Below are 13,435 nucleotides of genomic sequence, written 5' to 3' on the forward strand. Positions count from 1 at the left end.
CATTAGTTGAATGGGAAGCATGTTAGTACTGTAGCACTAAGTTAGTTTGGACTTGTTCTGCCTTTTATTCTGGCCCATTAATTTGATAAACACCACCTATATTTGTTATTAAATTAATAATTTTGTTTTTCGCTTTCAAAGACACAACCTTCCCACAGGCTCAACATGCCTGACCCACGCTCATAGTGATTTATGGTCTTCTAATTTGAGATGCCAACATTCATGCTACAAGTATCCTTACTATGTTTGTATTGCACTGCACAGTGATTCTAGTTATTCTTTGCCAACCTTTGTAAAGGATCAATGTATTACCAGGACTGAAAAATTGTAGGTTTTGATATTAATTAGTAATATCAACACAAATCAAGTTAAATAAAATTTGATTTTTCTACTAATTGGATGGATAATTATAATTCTTGGCACATTTGGGCTATTTTAATTAAAAGTCTAAACAGTAGGGGAAACAGAAAAGCACTAGACAAGATCATAATGTAAAGTTCTTACTGTTGCCTGTTGTCAGGGATTTTCAAGATAAAAGCCTTTGATTTGGAATTTATTTAAAAACATGACTGTTTTTGGACTAAAAGGCTCACCCACTGCAAATTACACAAAAAAACTAAGTAGATTGCATTACTGAATTTAACCTTAAATTAACCAGTATCCAGACATAATAATGTACTAAATAAGGGCATAGAGTGACATATACATTCTGCAGAAAGAAGAAAACCTCCAATCCAAAAGCTATGATAAGTCTGCGAGTTGTTCAGAAATGTTTTGAGCATGTTTTGTAATTTTAGACTGTTTGGATAAAACTGAAAACTGAAACCAACACTCGTGACCTGGCTGCAGACAGTAGATGGGTCAGAAAGTTAGCTGCTGTTAGTTTCCACTCTAGCCTGCAGCACAACCATTACCAAACTTAATCACAGAAATAAAAGAAATAATCAAATGGTGGTTGTATTAGTTAAGTCATACCCAGTATTTTCTCGAGTTTCACAACCAAGTATTTATGATTTCTGTCTATAATCTGACAGAATGGTAGTGTAAGGCTTCAAGACCTATGAATGTGAACATATTGCTTTGAAAATCTTTACTGCTGTAATTTTAAAGAAGGTCTTTTTTTCAGTTACAGTTTAATGCATATTCATTTTTTTGAGTGGGACAAAATTACTTATTCACTGTGATCTGGCCCACATGAGCATAAGAAGAATGCACTGTATGAAAAAATGAGCTGGACACCATGTAAAATGAAACAGAGGCCATATTGACTAATGCCGCCTTAAAATAGTACTCGACAATCAGCATACAGTACTTGGTAACTCTGCTTTGAGCCCACTAAGTCATGAATATTACATCAGTGGGTCGTTCAAATGGACTCATCGCATAAACATGGAAAACACACTTGAAGGCACGATAAAGTCATTCCATATCAGTCCGCTGTCATCATGCAGCTCCAGTGTCTCATCACCAGTTGCGTCACATAAAATATGGTTTAGCTCAATGGGAAAATATTCCACCACGGCTGCTTATTTTATTTGCATCTTCAGCTTTGTTAAAGATATATTTATGCCTCTTAACTTTGCTGTGACATTCCTATATGCATTCCTGTGAACCCTGTTATTGCTGTCTTCTTATATAGACTTTTAAATATGCAGCAGTTATGCAGTTTAATGCCTGCATTAAACCAACACGTCAAATGATAATGTGGTCTTACACTCAGTGTGCCTCCTCTGAAAACCTCCACTGCAGCTGTCCAACACCTTTCCTCCAGTGTCGGCATGGAGTCATGACGAATGTTGCATCGGAGGGACATCAAAGACATACGCATTCTGACTTGACGAGAAATAGGAAAGTCATATCTGTAATGACTAAAACAGTTTTTTGTCACATATTTTATACAAACCTGGATATCATCAGCATAGCTTTAAAACTACACAAAATATTATATAAATATTATTTAAATATAAATATTTTATACATATCAAGTCCTGCTATCACCATTTAATACATGCAAAATTACAGCTCAGATTAAAACAAGAGTCCCATTCAGTTTGGCAAGTTTTATTTTGAAAAAATTACCATCACCGTGTGTTACATAATATGGAAGAATGTGTAATAGGGCTGTTGATTTTCTCAATTATTATGCGTGATGTGAGTATGAGAAAGTGTTATGTAAACCTTCTGAACTGAAAGTAGCATTCAGAATTCATTTGGTCAATGCTGTGAATGAAATATGTGATTCACTGCTAATATCACAGGGTCTTGTGCTACATTTTTTATGCGGCTCTACTTTGGTAGACACAATTATTCCTTACTTGTTAAATTGACCGTTATGGTGGGATAAGCTGCAGGTCCACAGAATTTATCTACATGAATTCTGCCCAATTACCTTGCACATCAAAGAAAGCTTGTAGCATTTTTTTTTTTTTAGATATGTTAACGTCTCTCTCGTTGTATTAGGGCGTGTATTATCATATGGTGTCAGGGCTGAAAAAAGAAAAGATCATAACTCCAATTTCTTGTCTAAGGTATTATAAAACCACATTAAGCTGGAGAGTAACAGTAGCTGATAGCATTAATCTTTCTTGTTCATCTTAATGCACATAATACATGTGTTAATGTAATAATGTTAATGTATTCCAATGCATTTGAGAAGCTGTTTTTAGCTGCAAATCTCTCTCTCGAACAGGAATGCATACTGTATGATTTAGTGTGATTTACTAAGTGGTAACACTGATCACTGGCTTTACACTGTTTTTTGCAGGGAACCTTTGGACCCATATTTCTTGGGGCTGTTTCGTCCCGCTGGGAGGTGCTTGACAGGAATGCAAAGGAAGCAAGGAGATTCATTGGCTGTATCAGGGACCTTCAGGTCAACTCAAAGGAGATTTACCTGGTGGGTGAGGCAGTGAGAGGGAGAAACATCAGGAACTGCGACCCGCCTGTCTGCCAACACCTTCCTTGTCGTAATGGAGGAACTTGTGTCAGGTAGAATTCGCATTTTTCACTTCTTAGAGTTTACCTAATTACCTGCAATAGAAAACAGTGCCTCTGATGTAGAGTATTTTTCTTATGTAATAATAGTATCGAGCACACAAAGTATTACCCCAGAAATGAGGCAGTTTAGCAGAGCATTATGGCTTTATGGACATACTTGTCAAACAGAAGAAAGGAGTGTTGAGCTCATAAAAAAAAAAACTATGTATGAGTGACATTGCAACTGCTGTTTTCTCAAAAATGTAGCAGGACTGTCAAAGCCAAACATTTTACCTTGTAAAAATATATAATTCTGTTCAAATTGTTTCCCCAATCTCTAAAACCATGAATGGAGCTGTGGCTGTGCAGTGGAAGTTTTGAACACACACTCATCCTGTCAGCCAGCTAGTGAATGACAGTTTTGGCAACAGCAGCTTTTCCTCGCATCGACCATTTCTTAATGCAGAGCTGTTCAGTCGTCAAGCTTATCTTATCTGCATTAAACTAATTTGAGTGTAGGCTAACTGCAATATTGGACTGTCACTCAATGTTAAAATCAATATAAATTGATTAGGAATACAAATTCCGAATTTTCTATTTTAAAATTATTATTTTTTTTGTCTTCTAGGCATAATGGGAAAATGCAATATGGAAGTTAAGTGTTTGCAAATAAGCAAGTCAGTAAGTCATAAAATTTTCACTGTTGAGTGTTGTAACGTAGCACCAAATTACAAGCACAACACAAAGTAAATGTACAAAAACAGATGTTTGCTAAATGTGCTTGATCTCTGAGATGTAAAAGGAGTCATGTAGTCATGGTTTCTGGTTTTGGCTTTGACCTTATACAACATTTATCACAACTAATGTATCTGGCACAAGAGAAACTTAAATGTTAAAACTGCTATAATCCATTTTTTTACATTAAAAATGGTTTTGGTTTTTACAGCCCACAGCGTTTTCATTCACTCACCTTATTAATATCATTTCCAGTGCAGCTGGCAAAGTTAGCCACCAGCCAGTCAAACATATAGCGGCTGAAGGGCCTGATATTACCTTTAGGATTCAGTGGAGAGAAAATAGGTCTAAAATAATAGTGAATGTTGGAATTTGACTCATCAGGTTATTTTAAACATGACTCCAAATCAACATTATTCCCATTACATGTCTGCTCAGTTTGTAAAGTTCACTATATCGTCTGGAAAGAGTTTAGAGTTTATATAATTAAATGCCACTTTCTTCTACAAATACTTTGGTGAGGTAGTAGTAAAGTAGTATGTACGCATAATAAGGATTTACAGTCACTACCTTTCAGTATTCTTTGAATAGCTAAGTAATGTAGTCGTCCTTTTTCTATCCACTCATTTCTAAGTCTACAGTACTTTTAACGCCAATTAAAGGGAATTCATGGGCTAATTTTTGTTCCTTGTGCTGGGCCCAATATGTGAAGGTCCCTTCCTCATTGAACTTTTAGTATATACTCTAGTATAGTTAATCAGACTGCAATCTCACTTCACTTACCAGCACCCTGTCTTTTTAAGTATGAATTAACTCCATATGATGCTTCTTCACCTTAGGTAGTCCAGAAAATAGCTGCCCTAAATGTCTGCTTCATTGTGTTATGACACTATCAATTAATAGTTGCATTTATTAAACAGAAAATAAAAAAGGGCACAATGAATATTGGAATATAAATGACTCTTAAGAATATCAATTAAGAGCCAGTGGCATTGTGGTCACATTGGCTTGTCATGTGTGAAAGAGTGGGCCTTGCAATTATCTCTGTGATGAATATGCGTTAATGTAGTATCCTCTTGAACCACACAGCTTGCAGGGGTCATCAGGAGTTCACAGAACTCTGCTCATCCTGTTAGTTGTCATGGATTATGCTGTCATGGTATAATAAGATGAATAAGGAGTCTGATTGTGGGTTCAGGTGAGGTGATTCCAGCAATGGCCTCTTTTCTGTTCACTTAGGCATGTAGAAATATCAATATTAAGCCCCAGAGAATAATAGCCTGCAGTTGGTAGGTGATACATATATATTAGGTATCCAAGTAACATCACTGTGAAAAGCCAGGCAATCAGCATCTAAAGACTGTGTTCTTTTTATTCTTCAGTGCAAGCTCTGTGATGTCTGATATCTATGTCATTTATAGACCTCAGCTCCAGGTTACACCGACCATGTCATTAGACCAATGATAAAAACAGCAGATGGAAATATTAAAGCAGTCAGAGGCACATGGAGATTGGTGCTGCAAATAACCTTGCTCTGCCTCCTACAAGAACATTAGGAAAAAAAAGAAAAGAATATTTAATCAGAGGGAAATGTGTATGTCTGTATTTATGAAGTCTCCCAGTTAGTTATGAAATGCAACATGTCATTATCTCCTGATTAAACAATTAGATAAATATATACAACTGCGCAATTCGCATACAGATGTACAGATGTCCTTGTGCCCACTTGTGGTGGGTGTGTTGTGAAGAGATTTGCACCTGGGTCCCTTTATTCCCTGACTGTGAATGTCCTGCTGGGGTGCTGATGCTGATGGTTTCTCTTTGTGCTTCTGTCAGGGCAGGTTGGTGAACCTTTTGTGGGAGCAGGTGGCAGATTCATGCAGGGTGTCTGTAGCAAGAGAGTGGGAACTTGGATTAGACACCATGTACTGCATACTGCACCAAGATGTGTACAGATTTTTTGGAATATTTTGTATCAAATGTTTGAGCCCTTGTTTGATACGAATAGCAGTAATAAGGCATTTAAATTCGAGACCCAATGTCAATAGCATCAAACACAGAAACTTGAGCCTTTTTTCTATGTTTGTTGCTGTATTTTTTTTGTAATATTGTGTTAATTGCATGTCTGGATTTAACAATCAATATATAACGTGTTAATGTGCAAAGCAATATTAGTGATGATTAACTCTCCTGTTTCCGGCTGTCTGATGACAGTAGTCTAATATTCACTCTCCTTGGAGCTCTGGTTCTTGATTCTGCCATCTCCTGAGAAAAATGCATCAGTCTTCAGCTGCTAAATACTCCACTGTGTTCATAACACAGTCACAAACCTCTCTCTCTGTCTGCTGTTTGGCTCCGAATATGAAGTACAGATTTGTGGCCCAGAACAGGGAATTTACAAGCCTGACAATAAGAACTATGAGCTGAAAGACAGAGAAAGGTGGATGCAGATTCTGGTAATTAATTAATTTTCTGTCACTGCTGTTATACAACTGTTTAACACCTTTCATTTGGTCTTGATTAATTCTTAAGATAAAAGTAATAATTATAGCTCCTTGAATTCATGGAGGCAGAATCACTTTTTGCTAAGTGGCTGCAGTAGAATCGGTGCCTTTGTCGTTCTGTGGTGGTCCAGCTTCGATGGCACACAAACCTAAACTTAACGGTGATGTTCCATTTCTCTGCCTGCAAGTGATCTACACTAAGAAAATAAGACCAATTGTATCTTAACCAGAGAGCGAGCTTTACTTGTTTCAAAGTACCTATAAAATAACTCAAGGTCCACAATATAATTATTTTAGTTCACCATGATAAACAAACATAGCTATCATCCTGTATGCGATTTCATTCCCTTAAGAATATTTCCTGAGAAAACTTGCTCATTACAGTGTTTATTGCACTTGTCTTTGAATTTGGAGGACAAGTGTATTCAAAACAACTGTGTGAGTGTGTTTTTTGACCAGATTGGTTATTTTTATACACAGACATTTTCTTGTCATAAAAATCTGCTTCTGTGTAACCTTGACATACTTAAAATAATAATTACCGTTTTTTTTCTAAAGGACTCGGGGATAAGTCGCAGATAACTCAATATGAAAATTACACAGAAAGAAGTAATGCTTCTGCTTTTAGTTTTTCTATTAGAATTGACCTTTTTTTAGACCTCTGACTTTAAGTAAAGTGAAGTGAAATAAGCCAATAAATTTGCGTTCCCAAATAGCAAATTTTAATTTAAAAAAATAAATAAAAAATGACAGATTCATCAGCCTTAAGTTTGAATTAAGTTAGAAAATTAGTTATTTTATTGTGAAGTTTACTTGGATGTATAAGTACATGGATGTCTGAAGCAAGAGCATGTGTCAGAGCTGTTGGAGCAGAGCTCTGAATCTTGGCAGTGTCACAGGTTGCTGTTGCTGCTGCTGGTAACTAGCTTCATGAGATTTGACTGAATAAGGTCTCCAGGACACCACATCAGATTTTTATTTTTTTTTTTTTTTTTCCTCTAAAATGACTGAATGGGAGTCTTACCATAGACTGCATAGTACTGAATTTTATCTAACACTGTAAAGTCTGAATGTTTCATAATCTCTCAGCATAAAATAATGAATTATTACCTTGTAATTGTGAAAACATGCGCAACACTCTGCAATGATAATTTTGTACGAAGAGTAGAAATACAGCACAGCTATCTGCATTGGTCAAACATTTCTTTAAAGCAAAATAAAAACTGCCTAAATTACTAATAAACCACAAATGAAATTATTCTGTGATCATGAGTAAACAAAATGAAAGTTAATTATGCCAGACACAAGGTTCTGTAATGGTTTGTGTTAGGTATTGTGTGTGCGCATAATCAGCAGGTGCATGTGTGTAAAAACATTGTGATCTCCATTTAAAGGAGTCTCTTCTCTCCAGTGAAGAGTCTAAACATCATGTTATTTTATTCTTTATTTTAGTCAGCCAGCACAAGCCAGACTCAGTATTTTTTTTTTTTTTAACTAATGGCTGTTTCTGTCAGACATTTTTTTTTTCTTGTCTCTCACCCTGTCATGTCTGGGGTTTTTTTTTGTTTTTTTTTTTTTTTGTCTCCTTCCCCTTTTCAAACACTGCTTCAGGTTTGGTTCCAGCCATACTACATAATTTTGCTGTATTTCTCCTTTGCTAAATACTAGGTCTCTTTTATTCAAAACTTCACATCACTTGGCTAGAGGACAGCTCTATGTCTTGGCGAGACCAAAACCAGTGATAGTGCTATATAACAGTATAACCAGTCCAGGGTAATGGGCATGTATAAAAAAATAAATAAATAAAAATCTGTAAATCTCACCCATTAGAGAGGCCAACTCAAGTGTGAAGCAAATTAGTTTTGCCATATGTAACAACTTTTTTCTGAGAAATGGAGGCAATGCATTTTAAAGGTCTGCTAAGGTTGTTTCATTACATGTGTGTCACTTTATCAGCAATTTAGGAATGTAAAAATAAATAAATAAATAAATAGAACAGTGTAGAGTTTAAATGTTACTATACTTTAAAAGTGTTTAAGAGAAACAGCTCTCTGCTGAGTGCAGCGTCTCCTCGGTTGGACCGAGAACTATTGTCTGATCCCTTGAGAAAAGTTCCCTCACACTTTATGTCTTGTAAGAATTTTATTTCAAGTATCATCTAAAGTACGCTTTTCTATGGCAGTTTGTTTCAAAAGACTCTGTGATGGAGACTTAACAGACTTCACCCATCTTCACCGCCAAGGAAATGTTTGCAAGGGTGTCTGGAAGAGGTCGGGGAAATATCGAACATCCGTCTGCTCAAACAGGAGCTAGAGTGAAGGTGTAAGCCAGGTGAATGCCATGTGTAAATTCCACTTCATCCCTTTGCTCATATTAAAATTCAGATAACAAATAATTGAGTGAAGAACAAGTCATCATTCATCATGAGTTTTTACTCCCACTCACCAAGAATCATACTGTCTGTAGTGTGACGCTCTCCAGTTGGCTGTTTACAATACTGGAAAGAAAATGGCATTTTGCTACCAAAACAGTTCTTCTCTATAAATAATGTCTCCTAAACCCAGTGGTCCTTTTATTTTAACAAAAGATGAAGCAGGCTAAATGCTTTCATCTCAAGAACTGAAGACTGTCATGGCAGCAGAGCCTCATCAGTGCTTTAGTGTAGAAGTGTATTTGCATACCAACAGGCACTTGAAACGAAGTGTTCTGTAAATAACTTACAAGGGATGAAATTTGAGAAATGCATGTGGCCTCACAGCTTATTTTTTCTAGCTGACAGAGATGTCATTAGCTAACCAGTCAATTATTCATCATTTTATCTGGAACTCAGTATATTAAAAACTTAGTCTTCCTTAATAATTTATGCTGTAGTGGTGCAGTCTTTGAATGGCGTGAGATATGGCGGCTACCAACTTCATGCATTTGTGATGAACATATTCAAATTAGTCTGCAAACATTACAACAATTTTGTAATCAAAGTGATTGCCTCAGGCAAATTAAAATAACCTTTTGTCACCCCACACATCAAATTTCTGATTAGGCCAATTAAAACTCGAGTGTTTTCAACCGTTCGACTTCCCCTCTTCTTTCTACACCTTACCTTTCTTTCTGACAGTAATATCTGCTGCCTGTTGCAGTGCCTATACACAGGTCATTTGACAATTTATTCATAATGCTTTATCTTCTCTTAAATTACATGTGGTTTTTCATGTGAACTTGTCAACACTTTTTTAGGTCCCTCATTTACATTTCTAAATATGTCCTCATAGAAGAAGTGGTAACTGTTGAATCAAACACTCTGTTAACATTTGAAAATGTCCTTGTATTTCTAAACATTATAGTGTGATATAAACCATGTGTTACATGTTTATATACTTATTATAGGTGCTAATTAAAGGAACATAAACTGAAGTACCTTTTTTTTTTGTAACATCTCCATTCATATTTACACTTCGGCATGTGATGAATGATATATCAAAGTCTTTAATTCGCGTGTCAGTCCGTGCAGGTTGTTTGGAGCACAGTCACATCACCTGCCGCAGCGGAAACACACAGACAGACAAACATAATCACACATACATTCACACCTATGAGCAGCGAGTCTCCAATTCACTGAACCTGCATGATTTTTGACTGCAGGAGGAAGCAAGAGCATCTGGAGGAAAACCCACGCAAAGTGTGTGCAACCAACGTTTAGACACAAACGCAAACAGTGACTGACAGTGCAAGGGACAAATTAGCAGAACTCAAAGCACTGAAACATGGAGTCTTCAGCATGAGGTACTCCATTAAATATTTAATTCCTTCACTTGAAGGTTGTCAAAGATTATACAAATGACAATGCTGTTCTGTTCAGTGCATGCCAATTTCCATCTGTAACTGTTATTTTGAAAATAATGGTCACAGTTGGCAGCAACAGAGCATAGCTGTGTATCATTGTGCCTTAAAAAGTCTTGAGGCTGACATTAGCAGCCTGTTAATAATCATGCACTAGAATTTTTAACAGCATAATACAACATCCTTTTGTACTTGAATACAGTCATATCTAGCAATGCTCCACTCTGGTGACAGAATGTAAATATTTCATTTCAAGAAGCCAGTTTTTCAAGGAGCAAAATACATCCTGCAGTGCTGCTGCTCAAAACACATTATTAATTTATAGTTTTGAAACCCCACCAATGCTTCCTCTATCTGATATTATACCTTTCAACGTTGTGCACATCTTAAAGCATTTTATAAAGTCCCTGTCTGGATATTGCTTTGCATGCTATATTGCCCTGCTCTTCTTGCCAAGAGGAGAAACGGACACATATGAATTGAGGAAAGAAGCCATAGAAAATCTTGTGCAATTTCTGATTATAAGTTTTCTGACGCGCTACTAATCATCTGCTTTCTGCTGCTATTTTTCAAGGTGCATGTGTTTACCAAAAGACATGCGAAAAAATTTCTTCCTTCTCAGTAGCACCCAAGATGAATAAATCCATAACAGAATTGTTATTTTTCTTCACCACTATCTGTACATTCGCTCAAATGCTTGTGTTTCAGCAGATCTCATACTCAGACTTGGCGCATTTACTCTTAGCATCTTTTCACATCATTTCTGCGTTATAGGTTTGGTATATCTTTGGTTTATCTTCAGTGCTCTCCCTCTCTGTTCAGCAGGCCACTGTGTGAGCCTGTAAAGCATGGTCCATTTTCACCTCTAGACTAATGATGTCTCCCTCTTTGTACATACAGTGATGCAGAGGACTGGTTCTGTGAGTGCCCCCCGCTCTACACAGGCCGCCTGTGCCAGCTCAATGCCTGTGAGCGCAACCCCTGCAGACATGGAGCTACATGCATCCCAAAATCTCCATTGGAGGCAGTATGTCTCTGCCCCTACGGAAGACAAGGTCTGCTGTGTGAAGACAGTAAGTGTTACAAACAGCTTCACACAGATCCACACCACGTAGATTTAGCAGCTTTATTGAGAGGCTGATCTGCAGCAGTTGGTGAATGAGAGCCTTGAGCACTTGGTAGAAGCCTGTTGTTAAGTAAAGGGATTAATGAAACTAAATTGTGCTGAAAAGGCAAAAATGTCTTCCTCCAGCAGTTAGATATTCAAAGCAAAAGTCATTGCTGATTTGCTTAGTATGTTAAAGGATTCTTTTAATGTTCATAAAATCTTATTTCTTAACAACTGTAATTTCAGTAGTGTGACAGTACTAACTCTCTATACTACACAGCCTATGTATATTTTTAACATCAGGCTTCTGCTGTATCTTAGCAAAGTATTGATGTGTTCTCTTGTCACCAGCAATGTTTAATAAGCTACCTGTCACTTTTGCCTGTCTCTGGTCACGCATTTTCCCTTTCATTATGGGCTAATGTATAACACAATACCCTGGCATGCATTCTCTTAACACAGCTATAAAAAAGTGATTTGATAAGGGTCATAAAATGCTGACTGGCTAACCAGGACTAATGATAATTTCTGAGCAGTTAGCATTCTGACCCTGTTAAAATCAGTTTGTAGTAGTTGTGTGGTTATCTAACGGAAATAAAAACACATATTAGTACTGGGATCTGTACAGGGTTATAATTCATACTGAAACAAAGACAGGTGTTATATACTTGTCTCCACCGAAGGAAAGGCATTGAGCTCATGGGAAGGACAGACTAATAGAATACAGTAACCACATATACTGGACAACTCCTTTTGCACTTGACTACACAGACATGCTGTATTTTAAGCAGCGTTTTCTCTAGGAATGTGCAGATTGACATTCTACTGACTAACCAGTGAATGGACATGTAGTTCTGTTTAGAAGAAGATGAAACCCACAGATTTTTCCTTTGCCATCACAGTCAGATCAAAATTTCAACTTCCCCATTTTGTTGAATTATTACCAAATGCCTATACTTCACCAAATGCATGTTGGCATGGTGACATTAAGCTCAGAGCACAGCTATACCTAAGTACCACCTCACAGATCTGTTAGAATGTGTAGTAGTCTTATGTATTCACTATTTTTAAAAAAGCCAGTTGGACTTACCGTCTGCATCAAAATTACTACCTAAGAACAGCAAATAGTAATTTTGTACATCTTATATTTTCCAAGCAGCAGTACAATAAAGGAGGAGGCTTCACAGGATGTGGCTCTCAGAAACAAAAGGTTTTGCTTGACTAAACTGACTGCAGGGGCAGCAGGGTACTTGGCATATAAATCACTCAGCCATGCCACAGCCCCTGTCAGACTCTCAGCACCCACATGCCAAACAGAGTGATCTAACCTTCCAGTGTTGCACAAAGTATGTGGCAGATGTTTGAATTTTAATCCTGATAACATCAGATAAGATCAGAGTAAAAACTAATCACTCCTAAGGTCTTCCTGCTTTTTTTTTTTTTTTTTTTTTGGTACCTGTAGCATTTTTTTATACACATGGTATCACTAGCAAAATGCTGTCAGTATGGTAGTAAGTCTCTATTTTATCTGGTTGAGAAAAACCTCACACGAAAGCAGAAAACATGAAACAGCGATATGTTTTTTTATATGTAGTATTTTCAGCTCTTGCTTCCCATGTGCACTTTAATAGATAAGGTGCATGTAAGAACAAACAGGAAATGGAGGAAAAGGAAGACTAGGAAGTCCTATTGATGCTGGAATGCCTCAAGAGTGGAGTTAATGAAATATTAATACATATTTAAGATGAATCCTCTCCATTATTAATGGGTCTACCTTTGTGCACAGGTTGCTCCTACCTTTTGTTAAAGTTTCATGTGAAGAATTAATAGAGGACAAATACTGAAAACAATACATCACGTGAAATATACAATAACACTAGCACCACCGCTGCTAGTACTGTACGTCCTTGACTTCCAGTGGGTTTGAGTGCACAAAGCAGGAAAAAGTGAGTCAAGTATCCGTTAATCTTGCATTGTTCTGAGATTGAAAACAATATAATATATACTGTTCACATCTCTAAGTCAGCAAAAGTGTTGTTTTTTCAGATTTTCTGTAGATTCACATCATATACAGTATATGTAGTTTTTGTCAGATTGCATTTCATAATTTGGTGCTGCCTGTCATTCTGTTTTTCCTCTGCCGCCCCTGTTGGTTTGCACCATATTACACAAATACCCAGCAAAGTGGAAACACTATGTAATATTATTCGACAGAGTGGTGCTATAATCCGTAGATGCATTTCATGGAAACAACCCATAAGCTCCTTTGTTAATA

General features: G+C 36.8%; 1 protein-coding gene across 1 annotated transcript in view; it reads left to right on the forward strand.

Annotated features, from left to right (window-relative positions):
* eys (eyes shut homolog) overlaps positions 1–13,435 on the forward strand; it is a 123,602-nt gene that overhangs the window by 101,338 nt on the left and 8,829 nt on the right. Inside the window, exons 42-43 of the mRNA XM_026309983.1 lie at positions 2,765–2,988; positions 10,953–11,125. Of these exons, the coding sequence (XP_026165768.1) occupies positions 2,765–2,988; positions 10,953–11,125 (397 nt within the window). The remainder of the gene's footprint in view (positions 1–2,764; positions 2,989–10,952; positions 11,126–13,435) is intronic.

The sequence above is a fragment of the Mastacembelus armatus genome, chromosome 15 (genome assembly GCF_900324485.2).
Source record: "Mastacembelus armatus chromosome 15, fMasArm1.2, whole genome shotgun sequence".
In the NCBI taxonomy this organism is placed as follows: Eukaryota; Metazoa; Chordata; class Actinopteri; order Synbranchiformes; family Mastacembelidae; genus Mastacembelus; species Mastacembelus armatus.